This window comes from Amblyomma mixtum, chromosome 8 (assembly GCF_055824585.1).
Source record: "Amblyomma mixtum isolate Tamu chromosome 8, ASM5582458v1, whole genome shotgun sequence".
In the NCBI taxonomy this organism is placed as follows: domain Eukaryota; kingdom Metazoa; phylum Arthropoda; class Arachnida; order Ixodida; family Ixodidae; genus Amblyomma; species Amblyomma mixtum.
The window spans coordinates 38,418,753-38,438,229 of record NC_143019.1 but is presented as its reverse complement, the minus strand read 5'-3'; the positions used below and the strand labels follow the sequence as shown (position 1 = coordinate 38,438,229).

At 46.3% G+C, this 19,477-nt stretch overlaps 1 protein-coding gene across 2 annotated transcripts in view; it reads right to left on the bottom strand.

Moving 5' to 3' along the window:
• Nucleotides 1-1,010: 1,010 nt before the first annotated feature.
• Nucleotides 1,011-19,477, bottom strand: part of LOC149332134 (uncharacterized) — a 76,322-nt gene continuing 57,855 nt past the window's right edge. The window contains exons 3-5 of one of the 2 annotated variants that reach the window (XM_089557085.1): nt 8,868-9,083; nt 7,171-7,420; nt 1,011-5,547 (exon numbers count right to left, since the gene is read on the bottom strand). In XM_089557085.1, the coding sequence (XP_089413211.1) occupies nt 5,157-5,547; nt 7,171-7,420; nt 8,868-9,083 (857 nt within the window). In that variant the 3' untranslated portion in view covers nt 1,011-5,156. The remainder of the gene's footprint in view (nt 5,548-7,170; nt 7,421-8,867; nt 9,084-19,477) is intronic. The other variant, XM_089557086.1, reaches the window with a different exon arrangement.

Here is a 19,477-nt window from a genome sequence, read left to right as displayed (position 1 = left end):
TAAAGGCTGCATATATTCGGCTTTACTGTACGCCTTAGACATCAGCAAAAGGCACGGCGAAAGAGTTTACTGAGTTTAGGACTTTCCTCTGATGAAAATGAACATGGTAGTGTTTTTACTGAGTTGAAGGGCGCACATATGTGTCTCCACAAAAACGGCCGCAATAAAGCTTGTCATGAAAACTGCAGCCGAAAACTCGGAACTAAATACTTGATTAAGAGCGGTGTTTAGGGAGTATGATTAAACAGGGACTTGCATTCATGTTTTGTGACACTTCTCAATGAGAGAAAACAGAATGACAAATTGCTTCAGTCGGTTGCACTCAATGCCAATAAACGGGTGTTCGGCTCTCAGGATGGTAACGATCATGGTAAAGTTCGGTTATGCTTGCCTCGTTCACCTTAACGTCACTGTCCTTCAGCGGTGTGTATAATCGAGGGGGTCAGAGAGACCTGCTTCGCAACACAGCAGCTGAGTTAGCGACCCACCTTATCCACAATGTTTAATGAAATAACATTTCTTGCATGAAAGTTTTTTTTTTTGGAGCGATTGCGATTGCATAGCTATTATTTATTTGCGGGAAAACGCTAGGTACTATAGCTCAGGCTATTTGGCTCATATCATACGTGTACTTTTCGTTTGTGCTGCCAATTCGATTTCTTTCTCAAGATCTTCGAAGCCGTTCTCCGAAACGCTTTGCAACGGCAGACATGCTACATTTGGGAACGGTGCAACTGTGAGAGTTGCGGAAGTTATGAACTCTTCTTCACAACTCAGGGGCAAATTTATAGATGCTCCCCGTTACTCAACGATTTTTTAAAACTTTTCATGGATAAAATGTGGCGCAATATGCTGTTGTTACTTAAAACAGCTTGTATATAGCGTATATGGCCCAAAGAACGGTTCTTTGACAGCTTTCAGTGAAAGAAACACGAACGTGCAGAGGCGCCCAAAACTAGGGAACGCCGAATAAGTGAAAGAGCACCAAGAAAAGATGCAACAGCGGTTGGTTAGGTTCATTACATGATCTCTTTATTTTATTTACATATGCCAACACAAAAGCCGTCAGCACAAATTGAAATGAAAATGTGCTTTTGCCACTCCTACTAGTGCACGCTTTTATGACATGGTTTTCAGCCCATCTTAAGACACTTGAACAAAAATAAAACTACGAACAAGTCGAGTCCAGATGATCTCAAAATGGCAGTTTGATGCACAAGTTGCTTTAAGAACGGCACACACAGAAAAATAATAACAGGCACAAACACTCCTGCTTTCTATCTTTAAACATCTACGTAAAACAAAAAAGAAAACATATCTGTAGATATGAAATGAACGTGTATATTTTGACATTGAGACTAGATGAAGCATGTGAATGACAAAACAAGGAACAACGGTAAAGACAGAAACTATGTCTACTGCAGCAAGTGAAAACAAAAAGGTTGTAAAGTTCTGTCATGTGGGTCTGGGGAAAAGAAAGCAAAATTAAGGCTCAACGTTGGTAAAAAATTACGCGGATATCTTTGCTCGTTCACTGGATGCTAATAGTGTGCAGAGCCTTCCTTTCGCTCTTGCCAAAGGTGCTGTTTTCATACGTGCTCCTCGACTTAAATGCTGGAGCAAGATGGACATCAGTCTCGATTTTTTTTTTCATTTGTGGGTGCTCTGAACCATTATGGACTACGTGTATAGGACCTAGAACCTGAACAACACTTAAATGCATGGCGTTAATATTATAACCGTTGGTCAGAGTTAACCGTTAGGGTCTGTCTTACAAACGAACAGCTAATAAAATCAGTTTAGAGAAGCATAATGACCTGCACGGAACTATGCAAACCAAGCGAACATAATGTGGTGTTCGTACAGGAAAACAATAGTGGGTGTGCTGTCCACTCATTAGTGATAAGAGTATCGATCTTTTTCGGTCGGTGTATCCTTATCCTTAAGGAATTGTAGACCGTACAACAAAGTTAAGCAGCTCGAATTCGAGACTGTTTAGAACGCAAATAAAGTAATCGCGCATGCATGCGCAACGCACACTGAAGAAGAATGTAGAAACCGTTGAACCCGCTGAAAAATATGCAGCACGTTTATCAAAAATGCTCTTCAGCAGCCTAGCCTGCAGCGAGTAGTATGGTTGTGACATCGCAAAAGCTTTTCTCGACACTTTTTGCACGCCTTCTTTCAAGCGAAATGTTTTAACAAAACCAGCTCCCCAGATGCTGATGTGTTGTTCGCATCAATGTGTGGCACAGAAAAAGGTCAGAAACGCAAACTATTTTCTCAATGCCTGTGTTTCTGCTACAAGTCTTAGGTGCTCTTAGGGGCTAAAAAGGAGGAACATTTGTTATGAATTGTTCTTTAACCATGAAACTGAAATGCCTAAGTATCATCTCTATCCTTGTTCTGAATGCTGGCCCTTAATACCCGACGCCACAAAATGGGTCCAAGTGCAAAATGCAGAAAGAAAGCTTTGTATAAGTCTAAACTTTTCCGAAGAGCCTCAAGTGTTTGGAACTTGGCACAATAAAAACCGACAAAATAAAAGAGAGCAATGTCATAAAGGTGTGATGCCTTGGGGCTAACTCTACAGCTACATAAGCTGGGCCGATGGGCGTGTGTGAAACAATACATGTATGTATGGATGTATGTATGTAAGTGTGTGTTACAACAGGCTCCCATAGATGGCGCCAGTCACACCAGCGACGCGTCGCTGGTATGGCTAGCGCCATCTATGGGAGCATTTTGTAATGGTGTGTGCGTGCGTTTCACGCTCTATCGTGGGCTGCGTTAAACGCTGACGTAATGTGCACGCGTAACTCGTGCCATCGGTCTAAATGCACGCAGCCGTCTACACACAACACAGTTCGCGTACTTCTTCCCGAACGCACAACAAACACTGACGTCTGTCTCTCGATATAAGCAGGGGCTAAGGCACTTTCCCGTTCACAGCACCCCTAAAGAGTTCTTTCTTTGGTAGATGTTGAAGAGTGTGAAGTCTCCGAAATCCTCCACGGTAATCCGCACAGGTGTCGAACTGTCTTTGCACGTGTAAACTTGGGTGGTATATACTGCGTCGTCCTGTGAACTGACCTCACAAGTGTTGCATGCTGGTAGACTGTGTTGTCCTTAACAAATTTCGCGCATGTGTTGTCTCCGTCTCGGGGCCGGATGTGCCAGTGAATGGAAGCTGCTCCTGCAGGCGTAGTCCTTTTGGCATAATGTCCAGGAGTGCTTCACGATGCGGACACTGACAGATATGTTGACTTCTTGTGTATAAAGGCGTGTCTTGTGTATTGTTGCACCGGAAGTTTGCCCCAGCCTTCAACGTGATGTCGTCGAGCTGCTGGAGATGAAAGTCAGAGTCTTTCTGACACGGGGGATCTGCACCTTTGCACTGAGTCTGTCAACGGCAAGAGCTTCTCTCGTGCGGATGTCGGCTAACATTATACTTGAGGGAAGAAAGGATGTTGGTAACATTCACCGCAACTTTTCTAAGAAGACACCAGCGAAGTTCTCAAAGTAAGTCTGAACTTTTTAAATGAGCCACTTAAGAGAACTTATCTTATCATGTAGAACTTCCAAAAAGTGAACTTTTACAATATGAATGCGCATGTGAGAAGTAAACTTACTTTCCGGTGCTTTAGACCATCAAAAAAATATTGAACCAACGATGCCAAGGTCTCCATAGCGTATGTACTTTACCGTTCACACTGGATACTTCGTGCATCTCAAGAAGGTATTCAAACAAACTTGAAAACCTAACTCAGTACGCTAGAATAGCACATCGACGTTCCTTGTACGATGTCGCAAAATAAATTACAGGCTGATCTAAGATATACATATGTGATGATCGCAAAACCGTGCCACATTTTTTGAAATACGTTTTTGTTAACCATGACCATGGTTTATCTAGAGGGGAATCACTTTCAACCTTCGAGCAAACAACGCATGTGCCAAGTAAGTGCCGGTGGCTACAATTCGAGCTAGCTGTGCCGCCTAAATGTCGGAACGGTGTCTTAGCAGCCAACGATGCCACACAAGTTAACAGATCCCCCCCGTTCCCCGCACACCAACGGTCGTTCACAAAAAAACGATGTGGTTCACTTGACGCGCTCTAACTCGAAACCGTCCTAGTCAGTTCCACTTAAGGACAGGCGCCGGCTTTATAAACGCTGGACGTTGCAACACACCATTCAGAAGTGGTCGTCAGGTGTGAATGAAAGGGAAACATAATGCCGTACCATGACGTGACAATCCAAATTGCACGTTCATATATACGAGACAGGAGCCGAGGGGAAGTCCCAGACAGAAAAATGCTGACTGCAGTTCGAGGACCACAAGGGCACCGCGCGTTTTGAATGCCGTTTCCGAAGAATGGAATATGACGTCTTTCACGCGCGGATAGTCGACGCTTGTAGCGCATGATTTCATGCTGACTTGTAGAAGTTCGGAACTCTATACGTCAATCAGAAAGCGTTGACGAGAAAGCAAACTTCGTTTCGCCCGTATCAAGATGATGTCATGCACAAGCTCCGTTACTTTTTTCGCTGCCATATTATCACGCACGTTCATCGTGAATCCGTGGTCTGCACAAGCGTACAGCATTCTCATCGCCGTTCTGTCCTGCTCTCTAATATTCACACTGGACTGGGTCAGTGCAGTGCTACTAGCCCACACCACAAGAGGAAGTGCGCCAGACGTGGAGAGGCCCCGTCGAGGAGGTACTATACGTCGCCTCTGAAGAAGGAACACGCGGCTCAGCCTTGACACGACGTTCTCTGAACAGTCAATGACACCGCGTTACCCCTGGGTCATCTTGTGGAGGTCATTTGAATAACCTTGCGGTGAGCAACCGAATGCTTTACGTTCTTCTGTACTCTAGCGACGTCTCTGTTGAACTCTCGATGACACCCACTTGCTCCCAAGCATCAGGAAGATGCCGCACCCTTGATCCAGGCTGCTGAAGTGAGAAGATGCCGCACCCTTTATACAGGCTACTGAGGTGAGAAGATGCCGCACCCTTGATACATGCTGCTGGGGTGAGGAAGTTTCACAGTCACATCACGACGTCGTCATCGCTGCTCTGAAACAGCGAGGTCTTCCGTCGGAAGCGCTTCGCGTCGCACCGGGGGTTTTGTAGTGGATACGCTCCCTCACCACCACCTGGGTTGAGGCGGTATCATGGGGTGCGTGTAGGTGGGCATGACGTTTCCCCCGAAGGAGCCCATGCACGTGGCCACGGCCGCCGAGCTCAGGTCTCCCGGGAAGGGCACGCCGGCGCCGGGCGGCGGCGGCTGCAGAACGGCCCCGTCGGAGCCCTTGAGCGAGCCGGGCTGGCAGGGCTTGCCGTCCCGCACCAGGACGGGCACCGCGACCCGACGAGGCGACGGCAGCGGGTTGCCGGCGCCGGCCGACCCGTCCAGGCCCTTCTCCTGCCGGGCGCGCTTCGTCTTGTAGCGGTGGTTCTGGAACCAAATCTTCACCTGCGTCGGCGTCAGCCGGATGATGGAGGCCAGGTGCTCGCGCTCGGGCGCGGACAGGTATCTGCAAAATGCGAAGCGCACGAGTGTTCATTCACAGTGAAAAAAAAAAGAACCAGCTAATTAATTAATTGGATGATCAAGTTAGTAACGTCTCAAGGAACTACGGGGAAAAAATGGAGGGGACACTTGAGCTCCGCCTTAAGTGTATGACGCGATAGCGTAATGGATTGATTCCAATATATGCAGGTCATTCTCTACTTTACATTTATGTAGGCCCAAGGAAAGCTATATTTCCTCAGAAGAAGATTACGCAACGCTCCTCCTAATGTAAAACTTAATGCTTATAAAACGCTCGTAAGACCAACCTTAGAATATGCTGACATTATCTGGAGTCCACATCAATATTTGATAGGCAAACTAGAACGCATTCAAAACTTAGCACTGCGCTTTGTATACTCAAGCTTTTTCAGACATTCCAGCGTATCTAACCTACTTCACAAAGCAGATCTTCACAGCTTGGCACAGCGTAGAACAACATCAAGACTAAAATTTCTGTTTTATCATGGTGATTTGAACATATCAAGAGAAACATACCTCCAGGAACCATTTCGTCACTCTTCGAGAGCTAACCACGAGAAAGCACTTCATCAACCCATAAGCCATATTCATGCTCATAAATATTCTTTGTTTCGAGCGGCTATATCTAAATGGAACAAACTACCCTCGACAGCTGTAAACTGCAACTCAGTTGAATTATTCATAGAGCATGTCAATAGCATTGATTCATCAGTAATACCACCGTGATAAAGCTACGATGCTGACTTTCGTTTGTATTTTTTTTTAACTATATTTGTTTCCGTACTGAACCCGCCATTTTCGTTTCCCTGAATTGGCATCATTACCACCACGATGCCGCTATGATGATGAATTCTTATTTTGTATTATATATGTACCTAACTTGTTCCCCTGTATTATCTCCTTTGTATCCACTCCTGCATGGGCCCGAGAAGGGCCTGCAGTATTTGTAAATAAATAAATAAATAGATCCCTGGGAGTCCCATAGCCCTCTTGGCGCAGTGGTGCAGCGGTTAGGCGATGCGCCACTGCCATGCGATGGCAGGAGCTCCCAGCCGGGGGCCTTCATTGTGTGGCCATGTTGCTCTTCCCAAGCGACCAAACATTAACTGCGCCCTGACACGGTGAGCAGTTTGCTCACTATCCATTGGGTAGATCGTGATGACGTCGCAAGGTCACGTGACCGAGGTGGCCCACCTGCCTCTTATGTTTCTTATGTTGTTCTGTAGGTACCACCCGTCATACTCGTGCTTGTTATTTTTCGCTCACAACGCCGACACCAAATTTTATGAGTAACGGGGCTTTGAACGCGATTGCGTGACAGTAAGAAGTCGAGCGTTATCAAATGAGGCCGTTAGTTGCGAATCACCTTATTTTAAGAAGGAGTTAAAGGGAAAAAAAGGTGTTCAAGAAAAAATATGCTCTTAAACTTAAAAGGGGTTCAGTTTATTGTTGGCTCTAGCGTGTGTAACTTCCTATAGACCAGTCTATGCGCGGTTTTCTTTTATGTAGTTCAAGCACATACGATTTTTCCCGGCTGCAAGCCTTCCTAGCGTCTTTTAAAGAACGGATGTTGGCTGCATGCGAACACAGAGGTATGCATACTAACCTCTGCTGCCTGAAGCGCCTCTCCAGCTCGTAGGTCTGCGCTTTGGAGAACAGCACCCGGCGCTTGCGTTTCTTCTGTGGCTGCTGCTGAGAGCCGGGACCCGAGGCACCGGAACCGTCTCGGCACTGAGAGCCGGCCCCGAGGTCATCGCCCTTCAACTCCGAGCCATCCTCGTCCTCGCTGTTGGAGTCGTCCACCGCCAGGTCCACCGACGGCTTGGAGGACTCCGAGTCGTTGGGGCTGGCGGGGCCTACGTGGTGACATCATTCGTTGCAGTTGAGGCTATTTCGCCCGAAGACATGGAACGGGCACAAGGATACTACAGATCTAGCCGTCCTGAATCACATCTACTAGCTCAGTCGGCACAGCATCTTTCAGAGTGAAAGCACTAATTAGAGGGGTGAATCCCAACCAAGAATGTTGCGTGAGGTAAGCTCGGATTAGTTCGGAGGAGCATTGCGCTGTAGCCCGGTGTCCCATTGGCCAGTTGTAGGCAGTGGGAGTAAAGTGACTCGATACCAGTGCCACTGTACAGTTAGTTGTACGCTTTTATAAAAATGCTCTATAGACAGTCTATAGACTTCTTATTGACTCTATTGACTTCCTATAGATATTGCTTTTTGTCTATTAATAGTCTATAGACTGTCTATAGACAAAGGTCTACTAAAAGTGTATGGCCATAAATCTATAGATTGTCTATAGACTGTCTATGGCATTTGTATTGCCTATAGACTTTTGTCTATAGACAGTCTATAGAGTTTATAGACAGGAGTCTATAGAAACTCTATAGACTGTCTAAATCTTTTTTTGTAAGGGATCGAGGCACCCTACAATGGGAGGAGCTCATCGCGCCACCTACCGCGGAGTGGAGAGAGGGTTTGAAGATGAAGAGCGAAAAACGCAGTTGCGTGCACATGCAGATGCCAGAAAGAAGAGGCGATGAAAGAACACATTCTTTCGCGCGTCTATTCGTTGTAACAACGTTAAAAACGTGCTACTTTTTTAGTTGCTTACACGCCTTCGTGACGTACAGTCAGTCGTGAGCACGTTTGTCTCGATCGTGCGAAGTCAAAGCACTGGGTAGTTCATTAGATCCTTTAGTAGTAACCCGGGACTTAAAACACGGCCATAGCGTGCGGGTACTTTTCTATAGATCAACTTTGCATCAGCAAAGTTAACTCTACGCCCCGGTGCTGGTTTTTCGAGTGTTCTGTACAAGCGCACAGAGTAATCTACTGATACATGGAACAGACTTTCACAGAAGCCGGGGAAATAGCACATTGCTGTTGAAAAGGCATAGTGGCGGATGCGACAAAGACGACAAAGGCTTTTTATTTCATTTTTTAACTTGAATGAAAACAGACAGCATGTGTTATAGCTAAAAGTTCTGCTATGAATGAGTATCTGTACATTGACAATTCCGCAATGGCAAAGCACCTCGAAGCGGTTGTGGAGACCTTTCCAAAAAGCGAGCGTAGTCGCGTTTCTTTGTGGAGCGTTGTGTACTCCTGGAGCAATCGCAGTGGAAGTGGTAACGCGACTGCACCTGCTCGTAGCAGACAGAGAGCAGGTGTTTGCAAATATTCGCGAACCCAGTTGAAGGGTCGTTGGGCTAGGCCTGTCCGCTTCAGATAGGTATACGAAGAGATTTTCTGCCGCAGCTCAGATCTTTTTGTCGCTTCATCGTCCCTCCTCACCTAGAAGGGGCCTCATGGATCCGGGAGACACGGAGGAGGGCGCCACCAGCGGCGTGCTTCCGGTGGGCAACGCAGGGGAGTCCTGGTGCGGGGACGCTGCAAGCGCGGGCGGCTCGGCCAGCTCGCCGGCCTCCGAGAGCAGCGGCGACGGGTCCGAGCCCACGGGCAGCTGTCCCTGCAGGGGGTCCATGCCTCCGCCACCCATCGTGCCAAGCGCTGCGAGCGGAATAGAAGAAGCGAGGGAGTTAATTGGGGCTCATGCATTTCACGCGTACGCAGTTACAGGGAGCTTGATTTATTCTCATAAACAGGGTTATTCTGAAGGGTGTGCCGTCGTCTTATGCACAGCTAGGGAGTTCTGTACGTAAAGTTGGACGGAAAGTGCATGTCCAAGAGAGAAAAACACGTTTAGGACAACATAAGGTGACACATCTTGTAATGGATATGATTAGCTCAGCTCCACTTGATGATGTTGATTCTTGTTAAATATTCAATATTCAAAGTTTATTTTCCATCTAACAATACAGATGGAGGAATCTTAGAAATAAGCTACCCTTGGGCAGCTTGATGAGTCTACGATCCTAATGATCGGCAGGGAGGCAGCATAAGAGTTTGGACAATTTTAAAAACAAGCACTTCCAGGAAATACCAAAGAATACACGAAACAGCAGTATGTATTCATAAGGAAACTTATACCACGTTATTCAGAAACAAATTTTGAAGTTCCCGGGGGTGAACAAGAAAAAAAATCAAAATCATTGCTAGATCACTGTGTGAGGCGATTAGGAGGCGGTTTTCGTGTTCACTTTCGTTTCTTTTTTCTTTGCATGGATTACTTCTGTACTCAAGCGTGTTCATTTAGTGCCTCCGTTCTTGTGTTTCCTTTCTTCTTGCATGCATTTTCCTTGATCTCCTCATGATCTTCTCATTCTATAATGATAGCACAACCACATTTTAAGCAGCACAGCTGACCAACTTACCAACAATATTAAGCAACAACGACTCGACTCGCACAAAAGCTCCATAAAAGGCGCTGAAACGATGAAACAGGCTTATGCGCAGATGCCAGAAGGTTGACATCCTCTAGTGGTGTGTCTTTTCTCCTAGTTTTTGAATCTCATGGGAAATATATAGAACGCATTTTCCACTTTGAATGATTATTTGCTTGTTTGTAAGGCGCTAGCATAAAACCATTCATGGGACAAAATGCATGGTCAGTCATTCAATTCCTCAATGAGCCGGAGGGAGCTGACGTCACCGAACTGGATAATAACCATTGGCTGGAGGCAAGTGACGTCACCAGACCGGACGTGACATCACTTCCGGTGAAGGAATAAACAGCTTCTAATGCTTTTGGATTGTCAATACATACTGTAATTAAATGTCTTCTGATTCCTTTTTATCTAGCAACTATTTTTCCGTTCCAGTAACACAACCTGGTAGCCAGCAGTAGAAGAATGCGGGTTATAAAGGTGTAGAAAGCGACACTATGAAATTCAAGAAAAACTGCCGTGGTCAGAACATAAGCTGCAGAAGCAGCCTTCTCGTGCTTCGCGTTCCTTCAACAATAGAGGTCTTCAATGCAATCGATGGATACAGCCTTCTTATCGTAATTTCGGGTATAGCAGAAAAAGCAGCAAGAATAGAGAAAAGCATGAGCAACAGAAAAGACGTTTTTAACAGCGAAAAGGAGCGGAAGGCATGACGGAACTGGACCGCCCCTTCCATCAGGCTGCAACAGGTGAGAAAGGTGTGGCGTGTATGTAATCTTTGAACAAAAGAGAGATTAATACTGAAATAAGCGAAAGGCTCCCGAAGGGAACAATAAAGATGCCCTCTAAGACGGCAGAACAATAGACATGGTTGGACTGCAGCAGCTTTGTTACTTCGTCGATTAGTGATAGCGTAGAACAATAAATCGATAAATGTATATCGCATCCGAGTTTTTTTCTCAAAGCAAAATGCCTGTTCAACAGATTTCGCGGTGTGCTGTTGAAGACAAGGACCTATGGGTATCGGGAAAAAAGACAAGAAATCAAGCTTAGTGCGCCATCAAGCATTTCGAACCATTGTGTGTATGCGTGGTTGTGTGCGTGGTAGGGGGGTGGGGCGGGGGGGGGGGGGGGGATATTCGTCAATCAGTAGTGTGATTCGCATTTTTAAGCCCACATCCACTCTAGGGCTGGCGGAATAAATTTCCTCGGGCCGAAATATCTATATCCGCTTCGTGACAATGCTTTCGCGTCCCCACTGCAGAGTTCACTCGGATAATAATGAAACTCCAGTATAACCAGAATAACAATAAAGAGTAGCAGTGAATTTATAAGCCTACCCTGCACACACGGCTATGTAATTATACATGAAGAAAGGTTAAACATGTTATCCAGGAGCGCTTAGTAGTGACGCAGAAGATAACCTCGACAGAATGCATGGGGTTCCAGTTACATTTAAGTGGCAGTATATAGTACCCACCATTTCGATTTCTGTATTCCTTTTTCTTCCTTGAGAGCGCACGTTTAAGCAATAGAAAAATATCAAAAATAAGGCGCGCAAGCTGTGAGAATAAAATATAAATTTCCTCATTCAGACTTGTTCAATCCGAAATGTCACGCTTAATATATCCTTCAGCACGCCATCATATATTCCACATTGGGGATGCCAATGTGCCGCGCTGAACGACCCGAAACATGCGAAAACACTCCACGAAACCATGCACTTTTAAACATTTCGTATCTTTATAGGCGCGAAAAGGGTGTTTACAAGATTTGCACACTTAAGGGTGTAAAGATATTCACCGCCTAGTATTATGTGGCTAAACAGGGCTCGTACGCTCTAAACAGAAAGGCATAAAAAGGGGTAAACTGTCCTCTTGAGCACTTTTCTTTATAGAAGGGAGTGTTCTAGAGGACATATTACTCCCTTTGTACTCCCATACAGGCGAGTTTTTTCTTAGAGTGTAGAGTACCACCTCCGTATCGCGTGTTGCATGTTAACAATAACGCGACAGTGTACACGCTTCTGTGTAGCAATGAACGTGGGATGTGTTAAACCTTAAACTGGCCAAGCTACATTTGTACTTTTCGGGACACGTGACCCTCCTGGGAGCCTGCCCGCGCAGAAAAGGCTGCGTCATCGGACGCCTAAACGTCATTGCGGCGGACGGCATCGGCGACGCGGGATACGCAATATGCGATCGCGGAGATCGGGCCCGCGAGTTGATTTCCGAGAAAACGCCGATCTCGCCTTATCAGATCGAACCACGGCTAAAGGTATGAAAGGGGGGGAGGGGGAAGGGGGGGGGGGGGGGCGCCCTGTCTTCTTTATCTCGCGCCAACTCCCCAGCACGTGGAGCGGAGGACAGAAACACGTGGACTAAGTTATGAGCAGCGTCCCCGGGTCTTTAAATGGGGGGCGTCAAGAATAAGGGCAAGGGAGACACCTTCATCACAATCAATCCAGTATGTTGTGGGACGAAGCCGTCTTTTAACTCCGGTCATTCCTGTTCTACGCGTAACCTGAGCTAAGTTATTCCGCAAATTGTCTAAGCTTGTCCCTTCTCCTTATTACCGGACTCCAGTGACTAGGTTTTTCTTCCTTTCTGGTGTCTTCTCGGACGCCGTAAAGATCCTCTTCACTTTATAAGTTCACGAAAAACCATCCAAAGCACTTTGAAATACTCCAGGGTGGATAGACTGTACCGTGAAGGGTAAGCTGAAGGGTAAGCTGAAAGGTACCGTGAAGGGTAAGCTCCTTTTCTCAAGAAAACACGTACGCCTACAGCCACCTGAGAAAATAATATTCTGTCCACGGCAGTGAGTCTTCGGGTCAAAACGCACTGTTGTTAACCCAGGGTAAAGAACTGAATGCAGTATGAGTGAATGAATGTTTTGCTTTCTTTTTGGAAAAAAGAAAAAGTAGAACAAACTTCTTTGCTGAGCGACGGCGGGCCGAAATAATAGGTGCCGTCTGCAATGAAGTATTCGCGCCCAGCGTGTCTATTTCTTCTGCACGTACAGGGATGCTCAGGGCTTCAAGGTATACAACGCCAGGGTCCGAAAATGTAGACGTTAAGTGCATTCCTACACTAAAATTGTTAATGCAAAAATGAACACTCATTATCATTTACCCTAGCACAGCCATGCGGCTACGACGGAAACTTGGACGACTCGCACAGAAACTTCGTAGTCGAAAAAAAATTCGTCCTCGGCCGGGGTTCGAACCCGAGACTACCTCCTCACGGGAGAAGTTGTTCTAGCAACTAAGAAAATTGATTTGAGTTCGATAATAACTTAGCTTATATCGGAGTTAATCATGTGGTTGATCGATTCGCTCTCGATATATCACATGCTATAGCCGTCCTGGTTAGCTCAGTAGACAGAGTGACTGTTCCGGTAAGGTGGTTGTTCCGGATTCAAAGCCCTGGACCAAGAGGACGTTTTCTTCATCAAACAATGTCTCTCTGGAAGCACTATGTCTTTCCTTTGTAGCCGTAAGTCTGCGCTTGGGTGTGTGCTAGTGAGTAATCTCGCCCTTATTACATATCTAGTCTTCCTTGGGAAATTCTTCTAAACATTGGACCAACGCAAGATTGAATCGGAACTAATGCAGGTCATCCAACATTGCAACTGAATACAAGTTATGCAAACAGTATAAATTAATTAATTTTAGGGAAACAATGCAATTTCCGGCTGCAATATAGCTATGAGTCACAATCTCGCATTATAGCTCTGCCCCGGCGCGAACACGGCGATCTGCAGAGAATGCAATCTCGCCGCTTACTGTATACGACCCCGCCAGGATATATCTTAACACCTGCACAGGGGTGACCGAGGTTGTGCGAGATAACGGAGGAGGAAAAGAAGAGCGCTCTTGCCCACCAACGACAGAGATATCTCTTATCACTTCGGCGCCCGGGAATAGGCAGTTGGCCAATGAAGAAGCGCCAGCGACATGGGCGAATCGTCGGCGCGGGCCTAGGAACACGTTAGAAGGTGAGCCAATCCAAGAGCCCAAGTAAAACAACTAAAAGATAAAGGAAAGCAACGAGATAAGAAAGCGACAACGCTTCGACTGCGCACGGGAGCTAAAAGGCAATGGAGACGAGACGTTCTAAGATTTATTTCAAGTTACGAAAAATATTTATATTAGCTAATAAGATGTTCACGGAAATCCCCCGTGGTGGAGTAGATTTGTAACAAGTCAGTAATTACTCACTGGCATCAACCTTGTAACCGTATGGCTGCGCTTGGGTGGATGCCAATGAGTAATTACAAACTCATTATTATCTCTTTATATCCCCAACTTGCCCTTTTTAGGAAACTAGACAAATTCTTTTTTTCTGTTCGAAGCGAATATGAAGTCAGGGTTAGAACGCTTCCAAAATGTAGTCAATACTTTGCAATCGCCAATGTTCGACTGGTTTTTAGAATACCGATGAATATTGGTCTAGACAACGGTGAGAGCAGTCAGGTGCCTAGATACAAGAAGAGGGATGAAAAAAAAAACGAACCTAGCAAACAGAGTACAATAGACAATTACTTCTATTCCAGTCTCCGGTAGCCCTGTTTGGCGTGGCAGCTGTTAGCATTGGCTGTGCGTTGTGGGGCCGTTAAAATGAAGTACCTCAATGGATCGTACACTGTATACCTCGTGCGAAAGAATGCGACAACTGCATGGTTAAAAGCATGTGTAGCGTCGACACGGAACATGAGCTATCTCAACCGGCGATACGGGGCGCCTGCCTGAATCCGCGCTGTAGCACAGTAGTCCAATCAGAAGTCGGGATCTGAATCTAAATCGCCATTTGAAACTTGCTCTTCGGATTCCCAGAGAAAGAAAACTTGCCCCGGTTCGTCGATTGGAATAGGCCTTGAGGCTGGGTGTGGCAACAATAAAATGTAGCCGTGAAATGCATTCCTCCGTTAATAATAATTGGTTATCAGGAGAGAAAATGAGCAGCAACACTCTCACTCTCGGTGGGCACCAGAACCGCGACTTGGGAGAAGGGGTAAAGAAGAGAGAGAAAGAGAAGGAAGGAAGGAGGGCTCAGGGCTCAGGCCACCGTAGCCGAGTTTTGATCCCGTGCCATCGGGGCATAAAGGTGCACTGAAGAGGAATCTGAACTCGTCTTTTTGCCGCGGGAACTCGATCTACACGTTCTGAGCATTCTTAGAAACTTCGATTTAGTGCCCTGTGTGGCCGATTTCCCTAATTAAATCGAATTAACGTCCGGCTCCCGCCTTTTTTATTTTTAATTCTCCCTCGTACGGTGGGCGGAGTCGACCAACGCGAGTGCCTTTCACCCAGTCTCGTGGCGGCTTGCCGCTCTACCATCGGCGGAGTAATACGTAGCAGTCCGTAGAAGCAAATAGTCCGCGCGTATTTTTATTTCTGTGGGCTTATTTTGCGGTTATATTATCTGCAAATGAAACTATTTATTCACGGAAACCTAAAAAACAAAATGAAGCGAAAGTAAAGCCTCCACGGAGCTGGCTGAAGGGCACTCCACGCGTTGGTCGACTCCGCCCACCGTACGAGGGAGAATTAAAAAAAAAAGGCGGGAGCCGGACGTTAATTCGATTTAATTAGGGAATTCGGCCACACAGGGCAATAAGTTGCAGTTTCTAAGAATGCTAGGAACGTGTAGATCGAGTTCCCGCGGCAAAAAGACGAGTTCAGATTCCTCTTCAGTGCACCTTTAATAATAACTGGTTATCAGGAAAGAATGAGCAGCAACACTCTCACTCTCGGTGGGCACCAGAGCCGCGACGTGGGGGAATGGATAAAGAAGAGAGAGAAAGAGAAGGAAGGAGGGCTCAGGATTAATTTTGGCCACTTGTGGTTCGTTAAAGACGTCTTGCGTTTCGCCTTTGTCGAAACGCCGCCACCGTAGCCGAGATTTGATCCCGCGTCATCGGGGCTTAAGAGCAGAACAGCTCGCGGCCGTCATGTGTCAGTGTGTCATTGGCCGAGCGGGGGGAGGAAGTCCAACATTCTCGAACAAAAATTTGGAAATTTGGAAAAGAGCCGAAAGGATTTGTGTCTAAGCAATAAGCCATGTAATAAGGCTCTTGTAAGCAGTAAACATCCTTGGAAGTCATAACTTTCGAAAGAGTCAGGGCTCAAGTTTCTCCTTCCTTCAAGAAATCTCGAATGCAGGCGACAATGGGTCCAATTGGGCGTACCGTCTGGTTCCATCTGAAACCAGTTTGACTCAATAGGTCAGCCAACCGGGCTCATGAATCCAGTTAGGTATTCCACTTGGTTTTCCTAGCTCCAGTTGCGCATCCCAATTTATTTCTGCATTTCCATTTGGATTACCCAACTGGTTTGTGAGGTTCCATTTGGTTGCGGCACTCCCGGTTGGATGACCCAATTGGAACCAATCGAAACCAATTGGAACTCCGGCAGCTACAATTGAAGGTAATGGTCTATTCTTCTGATATGTAGAAAAATCTTTCTTTTAAAGTGCTTCCATCGATCGTATCGAATAGCTAAGACTGCGATAGAAAACCAATGCGGAAAGCTTTTGACGACAGCAAAAATGTTAATAGAAAAAAAATACAAGACTGCCGTCAGGTGGTCTGCGGATGTATTGGCTGTCACAGTGAAATATTGCATCATATGGAAAAGTGGAGTTCATAAAGGGTCTCCCGCTCAAAAATTCTTTGTGGTTTCCTAATAGACCGTGTGGTCTTTCGCCACTGCACCCACTTCGCAGTGGGGCGATCGGGTGCCCTCCATAAGTGTGTGCGTATCTGTATATAACTCAGGTACACCTCAACTTGTGTCATGTCCAGCAAGTTGCAACTGTCAGTAGAGCCTTAGAAATGCAAACCGCAGGTATTAATAGTACACATATCTTCCCAAGGAGGGCGCGGTGCGAGTCAGTTCTGTCAGTTTGGCGGAGTTGACTCGTCATACACAGAACTGGTCTCCACGCGCAATTCTAAACTATAGCAAGTAGAAACAAAGTGTACGTTTATTCAGTTCACACATCTATGTGCCTTTAAATCATTCAGTGGATTAGTTCTTCCTGGTGACAATAAAGCGGGTGAAAAGGCGCAGACGAGGCATAAGATACGGACAAATTCTAGTAGCGTTATAGTAGTTCCCCTGTCTTTTCGTGTCACCTCTCAATCCGCGATATAAAAAATTTAGGAAGCTTTATGAAGCTCGTTCTTATGACTCTTGTTTATTTTCCAGCGCCGATAATAAAACACCCATTTATTTCTTCAGCAAGCCCAAATTCTCCAAGAAACGCAATGACTAGCTTTACACGAAGAAACAAGCGCCTCGTAAAAAAGGTTACCTTCGCGCGCACAGAAGAAACAGAAAAATAAGAGGAGTTGAATCAGCGCTGTTCTAACAAAACGGCGCAAGATTTCTCGCGCAATATCTGCTGAGACTATCTCGAAGTGTACACAATGAAGAAGGAACCCGCGACTTGCATAGGATGGCCGCTTGCCAAACAGTGCATGGGGAGATGATACGCTCCAGATTGCTTTGTTTGCACTCATGAAGACGATAAGAAGCGCAGATAAGAGGCAGCCACAATCCTTGCCCATATCTGCTCCGGACATTGCGTTTGGCCATCGGAGTCGTCACGGAGTTAATGCGTCAAAAGTGATGAAGCCGAAGAAACAGATTACGAAGAATATAATAGTCTGATTTCCCAGAATCTGTCTGCAATGGCGGTGACCTATGGAGGTATCTTTTCCCAAGCAAGCGGGGTCAGTGCGGAGCTCAAATTTGTTCGCCGCCGTTACGTCTCTTAAGAAATGCTGAACGTTTTAGATACTAGCCATTGTTACAAGTTTGCGCAGGCCATGTGGACGCCATTATGTCGTGATGTTGGCAACAACGGACTGATTCAGATATTGAATGCGGAGCGTTTAAGTCTAGCATATATTACTTCGCTATATCCTGTTCACAGTGTAGAATGTGGAAACTTTTAGCAAATAAATAATCCCGTATTCTGGAGTACTCGAGTACTCGACGTGCCCGATAAGTACGCAAACAGAAGAAAACTAACAGAACGCAGTTCATTTTTTTTTATTCTTGTCTCATTGATCTTTAGCAATTATGTCTTTAAAATTGCTTAATTTTTAAATCGACTCTTTAGGAACCGTAAGAGAGTGTCAGCTGAGGCGTTTCAAGAAAATTTCGTGCTGAATTCCCAAACGTTCATGTATCCTTTCTTTTCATTTATGTCTATAGCTGTGTTATTTGCATCGGCCCTAAATTAAGGCCAAGGTAGCCGGTCGTCGTAGGCGCCATAGTGTCAGGCGTGATGATGAGACGATACAATCTGTTTAATGGCAAAAGGCACAGCTAAATGTGTGCCTCAATGAATGAATCCTTTGGAATGCACTACATTTAAGTTTGCTTGATGATGGCAGTTGACGGGCGCCATCTTTTGAATTCGCACACGCTATTTACAATAGGAAACAGTGGTATAAGTTGATGCTTGCTTGAGACATGCAGCTCGTATGTTGGTTCACCTGTTATTTGTGGGTCAGGACTGTACTTTCCAAAAGGTTTCTATCTGTGGAGCTTCCATGCTCTTAATACACGAGGTGTGAGGCACGAGTTAACAACTCCGTGTTGTATAAAACCGATTAAGTTATGCCTAGTGATCATAAAGCGAGGCATTCGAAGCGCTGTTCTACATCTTCATAAAATGTGTATGCAAACTACAAAATTGTAAAAGGAGTTCGCCAGTGTCTGAGGCATCCCTCTCCGTCCAAGTACCCTGCGTCTCCCGAGCGACAATATGGCGCATGTTTAAATTGTAACTGATTAACTCATTTCGAGAGACGAATGTCTTCGAGCAAACATTTCGCATAGAGAGAAGGATCTCGGAGGAAACACGTTTATTAGCAGTCGAAAAAACTTGCTCGGTGTCCATTGCGCTTCGCGCTGTCACGGCCTGCAGTCTCGGAGGCGACGCGCCCGCGGAGGCAGCGAAAAAGACCCGAGCACATGTGTCCCCAACTCACGTTCGGCCGCAAATATCTCCGCCCCGAATATTCGCTTCCGCGTCCTAAGGCGCATGGGTGGAGCCACCGGATCGAAGGGCTCCGCCTACCTTTATTCCTTTTCCCCTCCCCGAATTCGGGACGGCGAGGAGAAGGCGAGAGAGAGAGGAAAACCTTGATTTCTTCCCCAGCATCCTCCTCTCCCACCCCTTTTTCTCACCCTCTCTCAGCGATCTCGTGCCCCTCTTTATCCCCATCTTCATTTTTCCGAACCCTCGTTTCGCACAGCAGAGGGAAAGAAGGTATTCCTTCTCTCTCGGTGTTCTTTTCTTCGCTCTTCCGTAGCCTTTCGTGAACCCTTTCCCCAATTTTCTCTCGCTGGGGGAACACTACCCGAACCGGCGCCTTCGGCAGCAGTGTGGATGCGGTGGTGACGACTGCCTAGCAGCGGAGGGGCTTTTATTTGTGTACACATGCCCGTCTTTCGGAAGGTGGCCCAGAATCGACGCATTCTGCGCACTTCCGAACGCCATTTCCGGTGACGTCACGGTGAGGTTGTCGCTCGATCACGGCCGCGCGGCCTTCTATCCCTCGGCTGTTCCTGTTCCCACCTCTGATTCCCAGCCTTGT